This window comes from Arachis stenosperma, chromosome 3 (genome assembly GCF_014773155.1).
Source record: "Arachis stenosperma cultivar V10309 chromosome 3, arast.V10309.gnm1.PFL2, whole genome shotgun sequence".
NCBI classification, from domain to species: Eukaryota; Viridiplantae; Streptophyta; class Magnoliopsida; order Fabales; family Fabaceae; genus Arachis; species Arachis stenosperma.
In genome coordinates, this window is record NC_080379.1 from 139680008 (window position 1) to 139701967 (window position 21960).

A 21960-nucleotide genomic window follows, 5' to 3' on the forward strand; every position below is an offset into this window, starting at 1 on the left:
ATTCAAAAACAAGAAAAAGATAATGAAGACAATAAATAATAAAAACAATTTTCCTGATTCGGTTGTCATTAGGAAACTCCGATTGCTAAACCTGGAAAAGAACCAAGGACAAAGAGAAAAGGGAAAAAGGCAAAGAAGTTTGGGGCTGGGAATGTGAAGAGATTGTTCAAGGTTAAGTCATGTTACTATCCAACGTGTTCATGTGCTGGTGTCGATGACAGGAGGCGTATGGTTGCTCCTCCAAGACCACACAACTGATTACGATACTAGGTACATGTTAGAAAGAATGAAGACACCATCACCTGACCCTAAATTATGTTAGAACTTGTCAATTCCCACCTTCTAATACCATCGACCAGGTCTAGTCAACTTCTACTACTTCTAGACTTTATGTAACTACTTCTAAGTTTTCTCTGCTACCAATTTATTCTGTTATCTGGTGGAATAGAGAATTTGAAGAAATAGACGAAAACTTCACCTATGTATATGGCATCGCCTACAGCTTATGTCATCATGATGTATTAATATGTATTAATACCAAATAAAACGAGTCCAGAAAAGTACACAAACTATAATGTTCGCTGCTACGCATTTATTCCTTTTACAGTTCTTAACTACTTAAATAAAGAGCAATTATCATGTTGCTGAGTTCCATACTTCCATGAAGTGAACCCCAAATGTCAAAATGTAAAAGGACACCAAATCAGGAACATACAGCACCTCGAATTACAATTGTGCGACAACAAAGTACAAACCAAACCGAATATAAACAAACACATACACTATGATAAACGATAACATCCACGAATCAGCAGCAATCATTTAACAATACAATACCATTATTTGATCCGTGAATCAGCAGCATATTTTAAGAGTGCCCCAATACTACATAAAACCTGCAACAACAAAACAAACACAATAAAAATCACATCATTATCATTTTTTTTTTGGCAGGAAATGGCAACAGAAATTAGGTTACAGAAGCAAACCTAGTCAACTGGGAAGGCAGAACTGAGGAACTCTTCATCCTCCCAAAAAATCTGCAGATCCTTGGACTCCATCAAGAAATCAACAGCTTCTTCATCAAACTTGAGCACGAAAGCCAATTTGATCAACTCGGATAAAGCAGGTACATGATCAACATTCTCAGACAGTACACCGACAGAGATTGCTTCGCAGAAATATGTAGCATATTTTAGCATGCTTGCTTTTCCGCTGCTCCAGTCCATCTTTTGAGTGAAGAGTTTTGAGCTTTCACTTTCCCTTTCCCAACGTATCATCCTGTTTGCCTCCCTAGTAATGACATCCCCTGATGATAATGGCAAACTATAGCTTACAGTGACTTGCTCCATTGTCTCACAGACAGTGAGGTTAAGAATACCTTGAACAGCTTCATGCCTTTTCTCTGCTTCCATTCTGAGGCTAGAACATGCAAGAAATCCAAGAATAAGTTTAACCAACCCTTTCCCGTTGAAAACATTTCTTGGGTCCACTTGTGTGAATTTTCCATCATCTACTAAGGATGATTCTTCCTTGAGAACAGACTCAGATATGGTGCGCACACCAATTTTCTTGTACAAGTCTAACAATTCTGACCTGGGCAATGATGCCAAGCTTTGCTTAGGATACCAGACAAATACACCATCTTGCTGAAAAAGATTCTTCAAGTGAAGGTTATCAGCAACAAATACATCACGCTTCTCTAGCAAAACTACTTTATCAGAGTCTGATGTAGCAGGGAGCTTCATCAAATTCTCAGCAATCATCGTCTCTGACTTCTTGGTTCTGTGTTGCAAAAGGTAAGTCCAGAACTTGCAGCATTCATCCTGTGAAATTTTTTTCCCGGAACTCTCCCATTCCTTCCATAACTCAATATAATCAATAAGTGATGGCTCGCCCCTGACACCCATATCCGAGAAGAGAGGAAACAAGTCTTTATCATAATACTTTTGAAGAACATATAACCTCGAACTAAATAATTCATTCTTGTCACATTTGACACATTCTTTGGGATTGACCCACTCTCCATTATCATCTCCCTTGGGAACCCAAATCCTGTTGCCCCCATTCTCTGGTATCCAATGGTGTTCTTTCAAGTACCTGTATATTCGTACAATGGTGGGATAGTCAGAATGTAAATCTATGTTGCTGGCAATTAACGAGCATCCTTTCTTGACATCAGTAATAACTCCAATTTCACAGAGTTCTTTCTCGTACTCTGCAATTTTAGCTCCATAGAAGTTCTCATTGATGAAAGGTCCATCCATTGGTTTAAGAAACGAATTCCACTGAGAACCAAACAGCAAACATTTATCTGGGGTCCTATGACCAGCATTGGTGTTCAACCATTGTTTAGATAATCTTTTCTTGAAGTCCTCATTAAGAGAATGACTGCGCTGAAGTAATAGCCGAATGCATTCCAACAATGATAGGACACTCTCAGGAGTTATGCTGGAAGGATCTGATGGAAACCTGAGACAGCTTGAAACAAAGTCTACACCAAGTTTCAGTTCGGTAATAACCCCCATATTCTTCAGCTCCTCCTTATACTCATGTATCCCCATGCCATAACAACTGTCACTGTCATCAATGAAAGGGAGACGAGTAATCGCAGAGAGAGATTTCCAATCTGGACCAAATAAAATACAGCCCCCTGGAGACTTATAATCACCAACCCGAGTTCGCAACCATTTGGAAGTACTTAAGATTCCTAAAAACTCAGAAGGAAACTTGTACTCAGCTTCTTTCACTTGTCTGCAGCACGATAGAAATGACTCGACAAGACATTTGTTTATGTCAGTCTGTGATGCTTTTTTCTTGAACACATCACCAAATGTTTTCATTGCCTCTTCAAAATCAACCACAACTCCGGCTTTCTTCAGCTCTGTCTTATATATGAAAATCTTTTCTCCATAGAAACCAATATCAATGACATGGAAACCAGTGAACACATCAAGAATGCATCGCCATGCAGGCTCAGGCAAGAAACATTCACCAGGAGATTTAAAGCCATTATTAGTCTTCAAACAATTGGCTGCTTTTAGGGCATTGACCAGTTTGTCAGAGCTATCAGCAGCAGCACGAATACATTCCAGATTCAAGAGAACAGCATTAGCCGTCAAAGATTTCAAGCACGACGGTGATTTCAAGTTGTCTATTACGAGCTGGTAACTATTATGGAAGCCAACTACGACATCAAGCAACTCAAGCTCGTCTTTGAAACGGTATATTTCTTCACCGTAGTGAGCCTTGTCGATGAAAGGTATATCACTAATTTGTGATGCAGTTTGCCACTCTGAATCATGCAAAACAGAACCAACGGGAGACCTATAACCATGTGATGTCTTTAGCCAACTTCCTCGTCTAATGCTGTTCACAAATTGATCCACGGGAAGCATTTTTACCCGTAGATACCGAATAAACTCAAGTATCAAAAGCACATGGCCTTTACTCAAAGTGAAAGATGCTGCGCGAGACATAAGTCGTTTACCAATAAAGTTACACGCTTCTTCATAGCTAAACATAACTCCCACTGTTCCCAGTTCTGCCTTGTACTCCAATATTTTCTGCCCATAGAACTCCTCATCAACTAGAGGAATGTCGACAAGAGCAGATCCATTCTGCAAAATGATTCCGAGGGAAGAACCAACTAGAAATGACTGTGAAGGTGGCCTGTATCCATTGACAGTGACTTTAAGCCAACTACCTTGCTTTATGCAATTTACGAACCTCTCAGGTAGATTCATACCCTTAGATTTCAGGTTACGAATCCAATCCAAAAGCAAGAAAACATTTTCCTTAGTAAGTGGCGTATCTACACCAGAAATCCCATAAAATGGAGCAGATATGTAAGGTACATCAGAAGCTCCAGCAAATTTGCGAAGGAAGTCCAAAAGTTCATTTTTACGTGAAGATTGACCTGCACAACAACAAGGATGCATGTACTCTTCTCCTAATTCAACAAAACCATCATTTGTCCATGGATTGGAAACAACCAAGTCTGCCCATTTGCTCCCATTGGCAGGAACTACCACTCCGTCTCTGCTTGTTTTCACGTTCCCATAATTGTCCACAAGTGGCATAGAACTGCACAGGTCACCTACCTCACGAGGTGTCAAATAACCCGTTGAAAAAGAGTGATATAAGAAGTGAGCATATGTGATGACAAGCTTGTGATTCTTGAGAGATTTGCTCAGACAAACTGCGAACTTGTATAAACCCAAGGTAGATACATTGACTTCATGCTCTAGCCATTCCATCAACGTTTGTCTCTTGGGGAATGCCCACATTGCTTGTTGTATGTTCTCAGGCATAAAGTAACGATGGGATACACACTGAAATTCCTTATTCCAATCAATTAGCCATGAGATAACACGAGAATGATTTTGATCGGCTAACAAAATTGCCTTGGGGTTCTGATGATATCTGCACTCATTTACACTGAACTGGGAAATATTCCCATTAGAACCAACATATTTTATCAATGGTAAGTTCCCCATATCAGAACAAGCAAATCTGGACGACCAGTTAGTAGCAACAAAAAGTAGAAGCTTTAGATAGACATCTTCTGACACTCCCTCCACAAGATTCGAACTCTGGATGCACTTGGCATACCATTCATTGCTCACTAGTTTGACTCCTAAGAAACTGTGTATCTGGTCATATTTAGCTTTGTCAAATGAAGAACAAAGAATATATCTTCCATGGCTAGATAGATTATGAAAAGTTATTCCGTTCTCACGAGCACTGGTCAAAATATCCCAAAAAGCAGGCAATAACCTACCAACATCACAAGGCCTGTAAAAGTGCTTCTGCTGGGTGTATGTCTCAATGGGAATAATATTTTCTTGGGCCATCATTGCTTTTATTTCATCCCTCACAACATTTAATTCTGCATAGGAAGAGGCATTGACTGGAAGAAACTGAAACATCCGCGGCAAATTAGACAATGGAGCATCATTTGTTGTAATAATGAGGGATTTGAATGCCTCCATGAAAGCAGTAGGGACACAGCTGAGTATCCCTTGATTCCATTTATTATCCAACAGGATTGTCTCCCTCGATGAAGCCAGCACAAAATCAGCTTGAATTATGAAAGGAAAGCTGGTCACCATCTCTGTGGGAAGAAATGCATAGACCCCAGGTGACGTATTTCCCCTTTGAAGCCTCTCATGATTTGGAAAAGCCAATGTTATAACCCACTCATCAACATCCATTCTCCTTTCCACTCTATTCTCTGATCTGACAGGAAATTTCTGCTTCCACATGTAGTAGCTGCATTCCTTTTCAGAGTCACCATTCTCCTCCTCCAAAAGATGGAGTGTGTAGGACTCGGCATTGATGTTTTTGCTTGTCTTGAAATTAACTTCGCTCGAAATAGAAACAGCACTTATTGTGTTGAGCTTAGGATCATCATTGTCTTCCTTGACTGTAAGGCGCTTGATCTTGGAAAGGAATAACAGAATTTCAGGATGAATGGTGGAGAGCTGCAGTTTCACTGGTGCAACTTTGTCTGGCTTAAGTGGTAACACAATTGTTGTGGTTGGGAGTGTGTCACCGCCACCATATATCTGTTTGATGTCGAGAAGCGTTGGTTTCTCCTCAACCCATTCAGGAACTATGTAGCCGAGACCACAATGTGGACACGGCTCTTCATTGAACCGTATCTGATACCCATTGCTAAAAATATATGGCTGAGAAGTGATCAGAAATACACTCTTGAACCCAATCCCTGTAGTTTAATCACAAAAGAAATTCTGTCACAGGTTAACCAGATTTATTGAAACCATGCGGTTTCAATATGGATAATAACTTAATATCACCCAGAATAAACAATGTTCTATCTGATCCCTTTCACAAATAATCCAAAAGAAAGAAGGAATAGCATTTGAGGTGGAGGTGAGGAGTAGTGTGGCTGCAACAGGAGGATATACAAGATCTTCTACAATTGATAAAGCACAGACGAATTTCTTTATTGTAAATAGTTAAACAAAAATGGTATTTTGGCCAGCAACTTTTTCTGTGTAATAATAACAGAATTATTGTTTAAAAAATAGACCGAATCATATACACATATCCTAATAAAAACTCATACTTTAGACATAATTAAATATTGTCAATAATTGATTCAGGGTGGATAAATTCTAAGAATTAGCATCTTAATTGAAGTCAAAATAATAGGTGGGAGAATTTACCTTTCTCCCCTATATAACCCTTAATTCTGTTGCCTTTCTTAGTAGAGCGTCCAACACTACATATAGAGTCGATGTTTCGAGTAGAAAAGCCAATTTCATTGTTGAAGATGAGCAAAGTGGCTGTAGCACCAGTGCCTGTTATGTCCTTCGAAGTTATAATGAAATCAAGGGTGGGATCCACTCCTCCATCATACTGGTTATCTTCTGCGTTCTGTTGTAGCAAATAAGTGAGTCAGAAACTAACCAATATAATAATAGAGCAATATTATTCGATACATAGTTTACATTATTATCATCTCACCAGGTTCTGCGTGCTATTGTAGTTTGCATGTAAACAACATGGGTAAATTGTTCTTAATTGATCAACTGAGTCGAATTTTGATTGTTAAAACACTACACGTTTAGTTTAATTCTAATGATGTTATTTAAGACTACAAATATTGATGAGCAAGGGGTTAACCGAGAAGGAACATATTAAGGAGGGACCACACCAGAGTACACATTTATTTATTGTCACAACAAAAATCAATGTGAGACCTGGATGAGTTCCATGAGGAAGTGAACGTCCTTAGCGTAGAGCTCGGCAGAGAGGTTCCTAACGGCTTGGTGGAGGTCCTCCGTCAGAGGGTTGGGTGCTCCCCCGATCGAGAATTTGCTCCTCCGTATTTGCTCGACGTGTTCCTTCGCTCTCTCCATTGATCGATCACAGTACAATGCAGTATGAGAATTATGAGGGAGGTGTAACTACCAAGTCAAACTGAAACTTAGCAACGAAGCACACACAACACAATAGCACTCATTAAGGTCAACAATAAGTCTCTCAGTCTTCCTTTAATAAAGTCTTAAAATGCGCAACGCGATTCTTTCCTTCTCCACCTTTTTTTCAAGGAAGCTAATCGTTCCTACTGAATACAGTGGTATATCTATTTACGGTTATTATTAGTACAAATATTTAAATTTTTTCAATGAATAAATAATAAATAAATTTGAATTTAGATTTTCACAAAGTAAGATTTCTCACGATTAAATATTTTTTTTATCATATTTTCTTTTATTTATATTTATAAAATAAATAATAATAGACATATTTTATCTTCTAAAAGATCAAAATTCTTAATAAATATATTAAAAATTAAATTTTATATTTTTTGTTCAAACTTTTTAATTAATAATTTTAATTTATGTCCACACATATTAACTAAACTTAATAAAGAAAGGAAATGTTTAACGTATAATACATAATATATAATAATTTTTAATTCAATACTATATGTTCCCTTAATGCAAAATAGCAATGACCAGTTTGGCTAAATTTTTTAAATAATTTTTTTTAAAAAAACTTAAAATATAACTACTTTTATTAATAACAATTTTTAAATAAATTATTTTGTATTTGAAAAGTTATTATAAAAGTCTTTATTTTAAAGTTGTGCATTAAAAACTTTTGAAAACAGGAAAAATCACCATTTTTAACTTCTTTAAAAATTTTTAAATAACTTTTTGAAAAATTAAAAATTTATCTAAAAAATTGTATCAAATACTATTAATGTAACTTTTTATAAGTTAAAAACTAAAAAAAGTAGCTTTTGGAGTTTTCCAAGCGTACCCTTAGTATTTATTTTTAACAAAAGTTCTATAATCATTTTTAAGAGATTAATTTTAATGTATTAATAGTGTAAAATATTTTATACAATTATATAATCATATCTGTTTTTTATAATTATTTGTAAAATTAATATAAAAAATAATTATTTTATACTAATAATATATTAAAATGGCCAATAAATTATAACTCAAATGTCATCTAAGACATTGTCAGTTCGAGTCTCTTTATCTTTAGTAAAATAAATAAATAAGGCATCAAAATAAAAAATTAAAATAAAAAAATAAAATTATCAATCTTCAAGAATATATATTCAAAATATTAGATTTATTTTGTATTTTTTAATTTTTTATATTTCTTTTCATGATATTCTAAAAATAAATAACATTCAAACTAAATAGTCCCTAATTTTTTTTAATGAGAAAACATCTCATTTTGGAGAGAACTTGCAGGAGAAGGAATCGGAATGGAAGAGCATCATTGTTGTGTAACATTAGATTTGTGTGGTGGGGTCATCTTTCGTATCATGAAATTGAAATGATTGTACGGGGATACACCGATACACTACCCTTCTTCCTTTTTTCCAACGGAATGGGATGGACCGAGTGTATTTAATTACGGTGCATCGTTTCCAATTCCTCATCGTAACGGAAGACTATGCATTCTTTGGAAATTGGAATTGCCACTTTGGCTTTTCCTTGGAGAAGAGGGTTGAAAACTCGAAATCGAAACAAGATAAATAGTCATTAATTTAATTTTTTTTAATTTAATAATTTAATAATATATTTTAATTTATACTTTTAAATATAAATAACTAACTAATAATTAAAAACAATAAAATTTTTTAGTGAAAAACAATAAATTTTTAATTTTTTTAATTGTAGACATTTAAATTTTTTAAAATTAAAAAATATATTTAAATTCTTCATTTTTAAGAACGCGTAACAATTATATGGATAGTTGGCAAAAAGTTACACTAATAATATGGATAGTTGGCAAAACGTTAAGGGACAAACAAGTCCCTGTGCATCAAAACAACGCATTTGGATATTGAACCCTTTTGAGTCTTACTCGCGTTTCTCCTCTGATTAGCAGCTCCAGATCCTCCTCAACCTCCTCCATCTTCCATCGTCAAGTCTCTAAAACCAGATTCTAGCACCCTTCTTGGGGGTCCGTGTAACAACCCAATTTTCGAGTATGCGAGATCTTTTTCGAAGACACAGATTTCTCCGAAAGATCAGTAAAGGGAACACTTCTGCTATATCATCAAGCATCTTAATCCTCATTGTCATTATATCATCTTTAAGTTAGGACCTCTTTTGAGGTAAGCTCGACAACGCAATCACGAAGAACCTAATTTTTGAACCGTATCGGTTAGGAGTTTTAATTCTGATTTCCGTAAATAGACTCAGTTTGACGAACTGGACTCGATTCATAAGAGAAAAAAGATAATAATATAATATTATCATTATATTAGTACTAGAAGCTGCTTGAAAGATATTATAATATTACCTTATCTGTTTTAGTTGAAAACAGGAGATCAGTTTGACCGGAGTTCACAGTTTACTGGTGCAGATTAGCACCAGCACTCTCGGATGACTTTAACAATACTAATGCCTCATCATACATGTTCTATTCTCATATGATATATGTTACTAGTGTCATTTATGCTAGTAGTTCAGAAAAAATTTTTTAGAAATGTTTTTACATGTATTCCGATATATCTAGTTTTAGTAGTTATACCCCTGAGATATTTTAATATTATTTTAACCACCTCCCAAGCCAACTAATCACAGCTCTTCCCTCACCCACAAGACTTCCAAGGCTGCCTCATTTCTTCATTATGGCCGAAAATCTCCAAGAGAGAAAAGAGAGAAAGTTCTTGGTTCATAAATCTTCAAAGCTTCATTTCTTCTGAACTAAAACTCAAATAAAAATTTCAATCCGACCAAAATAATCATCTCTTCTTTCTCTACATAACCATGTAACATATCAAGGCTGGAAATAAGGTGAGATGGCTGTTCCCTTCCCTTTTGAATTCGGTTTTGAAGAATACATGCATAAATATGTGTTTTCTTGATGTTTTTCCTTAGGAATCATGCTTAGCTTGACTTTAGGGCTAAGAAACCTCAATTTCCAGCACATTTAAGGCAAGGAATCCCTTCCTAGCATGTTGATTAAGGTTCGGTCATTTGAGATTTTATGGATTCAAAGTTGTTCTTGATGTGTTTTAGGAGGAAAAAGTACTCTAGGAACACTTGAAGCATAACAGAAATTTGGAGCAGCAAATCAAGGTAGGGTTTGGTGAAATTAATCTTGATTAATTGTGTTTGAGTTTTGTGATTATGATATGCTTTGGCTATACTTGAAATTGATTGTTTATATGAGTGATTCTCGTTAAAATTTTGGTGAAAATTTGATAAAATTTGATGAAATTAAAGCTATGAACTTGTGTTCTTGTGACTGCTGGAAAACAAAACCCTAACCCTTAAATTGAGGTTGAATTTGTGTTGAAATCAAGTGAAAAATATGGGATTTTGGTGGCTGCAATTTTATTTTGAATTATGGTAAAAATCGGTTACTAAAAAGATTAAAAAACGGGTGAAAACAGAGAAAGAATCTGAAGAATTTACGAAGAACACTTTGAGTGGGGTGAAGAACAATGAAGAACAGGCTTTTGATCCATAAAAAGGCAAGGAAGTAAATATTTTGGTGTTTAGGGGGTTATTTTGTAATTTCCAAAAGTTAGGGTGGTTAAAGTAAAACTATTAAAAGTTACGAAGGGTAAAAAGTGAATTTTAAAGTTAAAGGTAAAAGATAAGTAATTTTTAAAAATTTAATAATAAAATAATGCAAAAAAGCAATTTTCGTAAAAGTTTTAGAAAGACAACTTTAAGCGCAGAATCTCTTAGTTACCTTCATAAAACATTTAGGAAGTGGTAATAACATATTTGTGAGGCAAAGATAAAGGAAAGATAAAAAGTTGAAGAAAAGATAAAAAAATCGAAGACAAAGCAGGTATAGTTTTAATGACAGAAACAAATGGTGATTAGTAAACAAACTAAGAACAACATAGTTAGTACTTGAGGTGCGCCTAAGGTTAGGTATTATATGAAAAGTTACACTGTTTCAGTATAGACTTAATGAACCTATACTTGGGACAGGCTAACTATTCATACTGAAATTTACATAAGCTTTAAATATGTACATTAAATAGAGAAATCAAAACAGAGTAAAGAGACACAGAGAAAAGAGTAACCAGAACAAAGTAAAGAGATAAAAAGAAGAGAATAATCATAGTTGAGTAAAGAGACAAAGGAAAAAGAGTAATATGATAAAGAGATTAGAGAACAAGCAGAGGGCCTGTTGAAAGGTCATTAGTTGCATGAAGGCAACTCCAGAGACATTTGTGTGTTCATCTGCTCCATTGAGGCAGTCAGATAGATAGTGGTACGACCACAAAACGTTTTCCAGTGCTATACAGCTATTGAGGGTTGTACCTGCAATTGATAACCTGGGATCACTTGCAGAGGACATTATTTCATACACAGCTGGATTATCGCCACCTATAAAGCAGAGTCTGCTTACAGAGGATATAATAGCATACGTCGGTTAGTGAGAATCGTACTTATGCTTACTGGAATAACCATACCGATTTCAGTTGCTTCAGGTTACGTTAGGAGCGGGTAGAAACCGACAAATGAGCTTATTACCTGCACTAAGGCTGGACATGCATCATACTTGGTTGTGCATTTCCTCTGTTATGATTCTTGTATGAATATATGCTTTCTTTGTTTGTATTCTATTCTCTGTGTCTGTGTTTTATTTTCTTGTATTCTTCTATTTCTATTTTGTTTTCTATTTTCTCTATTTTCTCTATCAATCTGTATCTTCTGTTTACTATTTATCTATATTCTGCTATTTGTCTACTAAACAACACAGAATTGATGAACGTAACTAATAACCATGGCCCTACTAAGAACTCCCCAGTTCTTACCCCTTCTCTCTCCCTTTCCCCCTTCAGATGGAAGCAAGAGTACCCTTCCGTACTCCACTGACGATCATTTTACAAAGAGGATTCCGCTCTAGATGGTCTTCTGAGTCTAGAGTCCGTTATCTGTTTATATGTATATACCATGAGACCAACCGACATCTACACCCCATTTATCTACAAACTTTAACCTAAGTCCTCCATACGATGTTGCTGTTATGCGGCCACTCAATAAAGTATCAATAGTATACTCTAAGACGATGTGTGATCGTGCAGAGGAGTAGTAGAAGATGTTCCACCTTTTGATGACATTCAATCGGGTTCGGTTTTTGAAGACCTAGAACATACTTTCCCTCGCTTTAGTAGTTTAGAGGGACTAGGTGAGTATAGAGTCTAGGCTAGCTTGGGTGCTAGCTTAGGGACTTCTTGAACAGGTCAATGCCTGGGATGTTGTATGTATATATATGTATATAATTATTATCTAGCTATATCTCGGGGTGCTCTAACTAAAGATCTATACTCTAATAAAGGCTGGATAACTGAACGTTGTTAACTGCTTGAGATGTTTATAAGTGTGGTTGATTATAACTGCTTTATTTATTATTATTTTTGAATTGGTAGTGAATGATTCTGTTTATCAATTTCGAATGTTAGACCCAATGTTTTAAAAAAAAGTACCTCGCAAAATAACTACACTTTTGACAATGAATCAGGCTCATATAATAAATAATAGATAATAATTAGGAATACAAGTTGGTAGTGCTCAGTTTCTAGTATGATCATGACGTACTAGAAATTGGGTCGTTACAATTTGGTATCAGAGTAGTTCGTTCTCAATAGAGCCTGGGGAGTGGACTGACTTCATTGCATACTCTGTTGTGTGTCTCATGCGTATAGGATATCTCAGTGATATACATTGCATGATCGTTTCTGTGTTTTCATTTTGGGAATGTTCACACTTGACTTGAAGTGTTAAGACTAATCACCTTAATAATGATTGTTCGGTGTGAACAAGACCACGATGAGCTCATGGAGATGGAGCGAGATAAACCCCATTTTTAGGGTTTATCTTGTGTTGATTTTAGAGGATTTTATCAACTTTTCTCACATTTATTCACTAAAATAGCATGGTTTTGTAAATTCTCCTTTAATTGTGCTTAAGAGTGAAAACATGCTTTTTAGGTCTTAAAATAGCTAAATTTAATTCACATTGATTCCATTTGATGCCTTGATATGTTTGTTAAGTGATTTCAGGTTTAGAAGGCAAAGATTGGATTGAGAAAATGAAGAAAAAGCATGTAAAAATGGAGAACTCATGAAGAAACGAAGGAATTGCAAAGCTATCAATCCTGACCTCTTTGTACTAAATCAATCATAACTTGAGCTACAGAGATCCAAATGAGGCGGTTTTAGTTGCGTTGGAAAGCTAACATCCGGAGTTCAAAATGATATAAAATTTGCCATAGTTGCCTGGTGTTTAGGCAACTCACACACGTCGCCCATGCGTGTGCATTGCAGGATCAACGTGGGCCATTTTTAGCAACTCGTGGCCAGCGATTTCTAGCTCATTTGGGGCCCAATCCATCTCTTTTCTGATGCTATTGAACCCAAGGATTGAAGGGGGATGAACCAAATAGTGTTAGTTTAGTTTTTATCATGTTTTAGGTTAGGTTTCTAGAGAGAGAAGCTCTCTCTTCTCTCTAGAACTAGGTTAGGGTTCTTAGGATTAATTTCTCTTAGATCTAGCTTTTAATTCTTGCTTTGATTTAGTTTCCTTTACCATTTCTTGTTCCTACATCTTTGATCTCTTAGCTTTATTTGTTATTTCTTTTATTTTGTTATTCTCATGTTCAGACACTCTTGTTTCCTTTCATTTTCCTTTAATGCAATTTATGTTTCATGTTTCTTATTGTTTAATTGCCTTGTTATTATTGTTTTCTTGCAATCAGTAGTTGTAGATTTCTATTTTTTTTTTGCAATTTTATCTTGCTTTCTTTTTATGCCTTCCAAGTGTTTGATAAAATGCTTGGTTGGATTTTAGAGTAGATTTTTATACTCTTGGCTTGGGATGGTAATTTAGGTGAACTTGAGTTGCTAATGTCCAAGTGATTGATGATTGGTATCCATTGACTCTAGCTCCCACTAAGTTAATTAGTGAGTTGCTAGGACTTATGGATTGGGATTAATGCAGCTCATTTTACTTTCCTTTTTTTGTTGGAGGATGACTTAATGGGATTGATCCTTGCAAGTATCATGTTGTGGTTAGTAAGAAGGATAAAGATCCTTAACCATCAACCTACTTGCCAAGACCTTTTTAACATTTGAGTTTCATTTACTTTTCTTGTCTCTTATTCCAAAACCCCAAAAACACTTATCCATAACCAATAATTAAGCACACTTCCCTGCAATTCTTTGAGAGACGACCCAAGGTTTAAATACTTCGGTTATTTTTATTGGGGTTTGTACTTGTGACAAACTAAATTTTTGATTGAGGATTGTTTATTGATTTAGAACTATACTTGCAACGAGATTTCATTGAGAAATTTTATATCGATAAACAATTTCTTTCTTCATCAGAGCGCGCGAGAAGGAACTCCTAGTAATAACCAAGAGAAGGAACATGAAACGTTTATGGCTTCAATGAACACTGTAGCTATAGCAGTGCGTGAGGCTGCAGTAGCAGTGACTAGGGTTGTTGAGCGTCTTGGAGTGTGAAACGGAAATGGAAGTACTTGAAGTTTGAAGGAGGCTTTTGTGATGATCTGATGAGTTCAATAGTTCTGTTGGAGATACGTGATGATTGGGCTTTGAGTGTCGGTTTAGATTTCCTTCTTACAGAAATAAGAACTACTTCGTTGTAAGCATAGCTCCAAACTAACAAACAATACTCACATAAAAAATTTTGGTTGTCACAAAGAACAAACTCCAAATAAGAATTAACCGAAGTATTTAGACTCCGGGTCGTCTCACAAGGAATTGCAATGAAGTGCTCAATTATTGGCTATGAAGGAACAAGGGGTTTGGTTTATAAAAGGGCAAGAAAATAAATGGCAAGAAAGTAAAAGGATAAGAACTAATAAAGAAATGGTAAATGGTGCGCGAAATTGTGAACTATACTTTTTCACAACTCTCATAATCCCTGGTAATGGCTCCAAAAACTTGGTGCGCTCAATACCATGGCATTACACAACTTCGCACAACTAACCAGCAAGTGCACTGGGTCGTCCAAGTAATAAACCTTACGTGAGTAAGGGTCGATCCCACAGAGATTGTTAGTATTGAAGCAAGCTATGGTCATCTTGTAAATCTTAGTCAGGCAGACTCAGATATATATGGTGATGAACGAAAATAACATAAAAGATAAAGATAGTGATACTTATGTAACTCATTGGTAGGAACTTCAGATAAGCGCATGAAGATGCCTTCCCTTCCGTCTCTCTGCTTTCCTACTGTCTTCATCCAACCCTTCTTACTCCTTTCCATGGCAAGCTCGTATAGGGTCTCACTGTTGTCAGCAGCTACCTCCCATCCTCGCAGTGAAAGCTAATGCTCAATACTCTGTCACAGTACGGCCAATCACCGGTTCGGTTCCCTCCCCTACCGGAATAAAATAACTCTTTTGCGTCTGTCACTAACGCCCAGTAGGTTACAGGTTTGAAGCACGTCACAGTCATTCAGTCATTGAATCCTACTCAGAATACCAGACAAGGTTAGACCTTCCGGATTCTCTTGAATGCTGCCATCAGTTCTTGCCTATACCACGAAGACTCTGATCTCACGGAATTGAATGGAAGAACAATAGATAGTTGCATTAATACTCGAGGTACAGCAGAGCTCCACACCTTAATCTATGGTGTGTAGAAACTCCACCGTTGAAAATACATAAGCATAAGGTCTAGGCATGGCCGAATGGCCAGCCTCCCAATGATCTAAGAACTAAAATGTTCAAAGATGATCTAGAGATCTAAAAGTGATCAAAAGGTTTTTATACAATAGTAAAAGGTCCTACTTATAAGAAACTAGTAGCCTAGGGTGTACAGAAATGAGTAAATGACATAAAAATCCTCTTCCGGGCCCACTTGGTGTGTGCTTGGGCTGAGCAATGAAGCAATTTCGTGTAGAGACTCTTCTTGGAGTTAAACGCCAGCTTTGGTGCCAGTTTGGGCGTTTAACTCCCATTTAGGTGCCAGTTCTAGCGTTTAACGCTGGGATTTCTTGAGGTGACTTTGAACGCCGGTTTGGGCCATCAAATCTTGGGCAAAGTATGGACTATTATATATTGCTGGAAAGCCCAGGATGTCTACTTTCCAACGCCGTTGAGAGCGCGCCAACTGGGCTTCTGTAGCTCCAGAAAATCCACTTCGAGTGCAGGGAGGTCAGAATCCAACAACATCTGCAGTCCTTTTGAGTCTCTGGATCAGATTTTTGCTCAGGTCCCTCAATTTCAGCCAGAAAATACCTGAAATCACAGAAAAACACACAAACTCATAGTAAAGTCCAGAAAAGTGAATTTTTAACTAAAAACTAATAAAAATATACTAAAAACTAACTATATCATATCAAAAACATACTAAAAACAATGCCAAAAAGTATACAAATTATCCGCTCATCACAACACCAAACTTAAATTGTTGCTTGTCCTCAAGCAACTGAAAATCAAATAAGATAAAAAGAAGAGAATATGCAATGAATTCCAAAAACATCTGTGAAGATCAGTATTAATTAGATGAGCGGGGCTTTTACTTTTTGCCTCTGAATAGTTTTGGCATCTCACTCTATCCCTTGTAATTCAGAATGATTGGCTTCTTTAGGAACTCAGAATCCAGATAGTGTTAATGATTCTCCTAGTAAAGTATGATGATTCTTGAACATAGCTATTTATTGAGTCTTGGCTGTGGCCCAAAGCACTCTGTCTTCCAGTATTACCACCGGATACATACATGCCACAGACACATAATTGGGTGAACCTTTTTAGATTGTGACTTAGCTTTGCTAAAGTCCCCAATTAGAGGTGTCCAGGGTTCTTAAGCACACTCTTATTTGCCTTGGATCACAACTTTATTCTTTTTTTTTCTTTCTTTTTCTCTTTCCTTTTTTTTCGGTTTGTTTTTTTTTTTTTTTTTTTTGCAATGCTTTTTCTTGCTTCAAGAATCATTTTATTGATTTTTCAGATCCTCAGTAACATGTCTCCTTTTTCATCATTCTTTCAAGAGCCAACATTCATGAACCACAAATTCAAAAGACATATGCACTGTTTAAGCATACATTCAGAGAACAAAAATATTGCCACCACATCAAAATAATTAAACTATTATAAAATTCAAAATTCATGCAATTCTTTCTTTTATCAATTAGGCACGTTTTTATTGAAGAAAGGTGATGGATTCATAGGACATTCATAACTTTAAGGCATAGACACTAAGACACTAATGATCACAAGACACAAACATGGATAAACATAAAGCATAATTTTCGAAAAACAGAAGAACAATAACAAGGAAATCAAAGAACGGGTTCACCTTAGTGATGGCGGCTCTTTCTTGCTCTTGAAGATCCTATGGAGTGCTTGAGCTCCTCAATGTCTCTTCCTTGTCTTTGTTGCTCCTCCCTCATGATTCTTTGATCTTCTCTAATTTCATGAAGGATGATGGAGTGTTCTTGCTCCACCCTCAGTTGTCCCATGTTGGAACTTAGTTCTCCCAGGGAGGTGTTTAGTTGCTCCCAATAGTTTTGTGGAGGAAAATTCATCCCTTGAGGAATCTCAGGGATCTCATGATGAGTGAGATCTCTTGTGTACTCCATCCTTTTCTTGGTGATGGGCTTGTCCTCATCAATGGGAATGTCTCCCTCTATGTCAACTCCAACTGAATAACAGAGGTGACAAATGAGATGGGGAAAGGCTAACCTTGCCAAGGTGGAGGTCTTGTCCGCCACCTTATAGAGTTCTTGGGCTATAACCTCATGAACCTCTATTTCTTCTCCAATCATGATACTATGGATCATGATGGCCCGGTCTATGGTAACTTCGGACCGGTTGCTAGTTGGGATGATTGAGCGTTGTATGAACTCTAACCATCCTCTAGCCACGGGCTTGAGGTCATGCCTTGGGCTTGAGGTCATGCCTTCTCAATTGGACCGGCTTTCCTCTTGAATCTTGCTTCCATTGTGCGCCCTCTTCACATATGACTGTGAGGACTTGGTCCAACCTTTGATCAAAGTTGACCCTTCTAGTGTAAGGATGCTTATCTCCTTGCATCATAGGCAAGTTGAACGCCACCCTCACACTCTCCGGACTAAAATCCAAGTATTTCCCCCGAACCATAGTGAGATAATTCTTTGGATTCGGGTTCACACTTTGGTCATGGTTCTTTGTGATCCATGCATTGGCATAGAACTCTTGAACCATCAAGATTCCGACTTGTTGAATGGGGTTGGTAAGAACTTCCCAACCTCTTCTTCGGATCTCATGGCGGATCTCCGGATATTCATCCTTTTTGAGTGAAAAGGGGACTTCGGGGATCACCTTCTTCAAGGCCACAACTTCATAGAAGTGGTCTTGATGCACCCTTGAGAGGAATCTATCCATCTCCCATGACTCGGAGGTGGAAGCTTTTGCCTTCCCTTTCCTCTTTTTAGAGGTTTCTCCGGCCTTGGATGCCATAATGGTTATGAAAAAGCAACGCTTTTACCACACCAAACTTAAAATGTTTGCTCGTCCTCGAGCAAAAGAAGAAAGAAGAGAGTAGAAGAAGAAGAAATGAGGAAAAGGGAGAAGGTGGTATGTTCGGCCAAGAAGGGTAAGAAAGGGTGTTTAGGTTGTGTGAAAATGAAGAGTTGAAGAAGGGTATTTATAGGAGAGAGGGGGGTAAAGGTTCGGCCATTATGGGTGGGTTTGGGAGGGAAAGTGGTTTGAATTTGATAGGGTGAGGTTGGTGGGGTTTTATGAAGGATGGATGTGAGTGGTGAAGAGAAAGATGGGATTTGATAGGTGAAGGGTTTTTGGGGAAGAGGTGTTGAGGTGATTGGTGAATGGGGGAAGAAGAGAGAGTGATGGTAGGTCCTGTGGGGTCCACAGATCCTGTAGTGTCAAGGAAAGTCATCCCTGCACCAAATGTGGCTCAAAATCACGTTTTGAGCCATTCTGGCGTTAAACGCCGGGCTGGTGCCCATTCCTGGCGTTTAACGCCAGGTTCTTGCCCTTTACTGGCGTTTAACGCCAGTCTGGTGCCCCTTTCTGGCGTTAAACGCCCAGAATGGTGCCAGACTGGGCGTTAAACGCCCAACAGCTAGCATTACTGGCGTTTGAACGCCAGTTTCTTCTCCTCCAGGGTGTGCTGTTTTTTCTTCCTGTTTTTCATTCTGTTTTTGCTTTTTTCATTGTTTTTGTGACTTCTTATGATCATCAACCTACAAAAAAGATAAAATAACAAAAGAAAATAATTAATTATAAAACATTGGGTTGCCTCCCAACAAGCGCTTCTTAATGTCATTAGCTTGACAGAGGACTCTCATGGAGCCTCAGAAACACTCAGAACCGTGTTGGAACCTCCCACACCAAACTTAGAGTTTGAATGTGGGGGTTCAACACCAAACTTAGAGTTTGGTTGTGGCCTCCCAACACCAAACTTAGAGTTTGACTGTGGGGGCTCTGCTTGGCTCTGTTTTGAGAGAAGCTCTTCATGCTTCCTCTCCATGATGACAGAGGGATATCCTTGGCCTTAAACACCAAGGATTTTTCATTCACTTGAATGATTAACTCTCCTCTGTCAACATCAATCACAGCCTTTGCTGTGGCTAGGAAGGGTCTGCCAAGGATGATGGATTCATCCATGCACTTCCCAGTCTCTAGGACTATGAAGTCAGTAGGGATGTAATGGTCTTCAATCTTCACCAAAACATTCTCTACAAGTCCATAAGCTTGTTTTCTTGAGTTGTCTGCCATCTCTAATGAGATTCTTGCAGCTTGCACCTCAAAGATCCCTAATTTCTCCATTACAGAGAGGGGCATGAGGTTTATACTTGACCCTAAGTCACACAAGGCCTTCTTGAAGGTCATGGTGCCTATGGTACAAGGTATAGAAAACTTCCCAGGATCCTGCCTCTTTTGAGGCAGTTTCTGCCTAGACAAGTCATCCAGTTCTTTGGTGAGCAAGGGAGGTTCATCCTCCCAAGTCTCATTTCCAAATAACTTGTCATTTAGTTTCATGATTGCTCCAAGGTATTTAGCAACTTGCTCTTCAGTAACATACTCATCCTCTTCAGAGGAAGAATACTCATCAGAGCTCATGAATGGCAGAAGTAAGTCCAATGGAATCTCTATGGTCTCATTTTGAGCCTCAGATTCCCAAGGTTCCTCATTGAGGAACTCAGAGGAGAGTGGTGCACGCCCACTGGGGTCTCTCAGTGGCGTCTTCTTCCTCTCTTTCCTCTCCATATTCGGCCATGTTGATAGCCTTGCACTCTCCTTTTGGATTTTCTTCTGTATTACTTGGGAGAGTACTAGGAGGGAGTTCAGTAACTTTCTTGCTCAGCTGACCCACTTGTCCTTCCAAATTTCTGATGGAGGACCTTGTTTCACTCATGAAACTTTGAGTGGTCTTTATTAGATCAGAGACCATTGTTGCTAAGTCAGAAGTATTCTGCTTAGAACTCTCTGTCTGTTGCTGAGAAGATGATGGAAAAGGCTTGCCATTGCTAAACCTGTTTCTTCCACCATTATTGTTATTGAAACCTTGTTGAGGTCTCTCTTGATTCTTCCATGAGAGATTTGGGTGATTTCTCCATGAAGAATTGTAGGTATTTCCATAGGGTTCTCCTAGGTAATTCACCTCTTCCATGGAAGGGTTCTCAGGATCATAAGCTTCTTCCTCAGATGAAGCTTCCTTAGTACTGCCAGGTGCATTTTGCATTCCAGACAGACTTTGAGAAATCAAATTGACTTGTTGAGTCAATATCTTGTTCTGAGCCAGTATGGCTTTCAGAGTGTCAATCTCAAGAACTCCTTTCTTCTGACTAGTCCCATTGTTCACAGGATTCCTTTCAGAAGTGTACATGAATTGGTTATTTGCAACCATTTCAATCAATTCTTGAGCTTCTGCAGGCGTCTTCTTCAGATGAAGAGATCCTCCAGCAGAGCTATCCAAGGACATCTTAGATAGTTCAGAGAGACCATCATAGAAAATTCCTATGATGCTCCATTCAGAAAGCATGTCTGAGGGACATCTTCTGATTAATTGTTTGTATCTTTCCCAAGCTTCATAGAGGGATTCTCCATCCTTCTGTCTGAAGGTTTGGACTTCCACTCTAAGCTTACTCCATCTTTGTGGTGGAAAGAACTTTGCCAAGAAGGCATTGACTAGCTTTTCCCAAGAGTCCAGGCTTTCTTTAGGTTGAGAATCCAACCATATTCTAGCTCTGTCTCTTACAGCAAAAGGGAATAGCATCAGTCTGTAGACCTCAGGGTTAACCCCATTAGTCTTGACTGTGTCACAGATTTGCAAGAATTCAGCTAAAAACTGATGAGGATCTTCCATTGGAAGTCCATGGAACTTGCAATTCTGTTGCATTAGAGAAACTAATTGAGGCTTAAGCTCAAAGTTGTTTGCTCCAATGGCAGGGATAGAGATGCTTCTCCCATAGAAATCAGGAGTAGGTGCAGTAAAGTCACCCAGCACCTTCCTTGCATTGTTGGCATTGTTGTTGTTTTCGGCTGCCATGGGTTCTTCTTCTTTGAAGAATTCGGTCAGGTCCTCTAAAGAGAGTTGTGCTTTGGCTTCTCTTAGCTTTCTCTTCAAGGTCCTTTCGGGTTCAGGATCAGCTTCAACAAGAATGCCTTTGTCTCTGCTCCTGCTCATATGAAAGAGAAGAGAAAAAGAAAATGTGGAATCCTCTATGTCACAGTATAGAGATTCCTTGAATTGTCAGAGGAAAAGAGAAATAGAAAGAAGAAGGAGAAGAAGAATTCGAACTCTAAGTAGATAAGGTTCGAATTGTGCATTTAGAAGGAGTGGTACTCCATAAATAGAAGGATGTGAGAAGGAGGGAAGAGGATTTTCGAAAATTCAATTAAAAGATTTTGAAAACATTTTGAAAATTTGATTGATAATTTTCGAAAATTTGAAAGTGAAAAAGAAATCAAGTAATTTTTGAAAAAGATTTTGAAATTAGAAGTC

At 37.5% G+C, this 21960-nt stretch overlaps 1 protein-coding gene and 1 non-coding gene across 2 annotated transcripts; one reads left to right on the plus strand and one right to left on the minus strand.

Annotated features, from left to right (window-relative positions):
- Nucleotides 1-522: 522 nt before the first annotated feature.
- Nucleotides 523-7050, minus strand: LOC130968840 (uncharacterized). The gene is made up of 4 exons (XM_057894314.1): nt 6732-7050; nt 6195-6405; nt 990-5731; nt 523-896 (listed from the first exon to the last, which is right to left on the minus strand). The coding sequence occupies exons 1-3, from the start codon at nt 6888-6890 to the stop codon at nt 990-992; spliced, it is 5112 nt and encodes a 1703-aa protein (XP_057750297.1). The 5' UTR covers nt 6891-7050; the 3' UTR covers nt 523-896.
- Nucleotides 7051-20991: 13941 nt separating this feature from the next.
- On the plus strand, nt 20992-21099 carry LOC130972022 (small nucleolar RNA R71). Its single transcript, XR_009083225.1, has one exon. It is a non-coding gene; the product is annotated as a small nucleolar RNA R71 (small nucleolar RNA).
- The last annotated feature ends 861 nt before the right edge of the window (nt 21100-21960 follow it).

What these genes read in the sequence shown, in the direction of transcription:
- LOC130968840 (XM_057894314.1), bottom strand. Translation starts at nt 6,890, where the DNA reads ATGGAGAGAGCGAAGGAACACGTCGAGCAAATACGGAGGAGCAAATTC. An exon ending in TCCTCATGGAACTCATCCAG is followed by an intron (nt 6,406 to 6,731) that starts GTCTCACATTGA and finishes TTGCTACAACAG; the next exon opens with AACGCAGAAGATAACCAGTA. An exon ending in GGGTTATATAGGGGAGAAAG is followed by an intron (nt 5,732 to 6,194) that starts GTAAATTCTCCC and finishes ATTAAACTACAG; the next exon opens with GGATTGGGTTCAAGAGTGTA.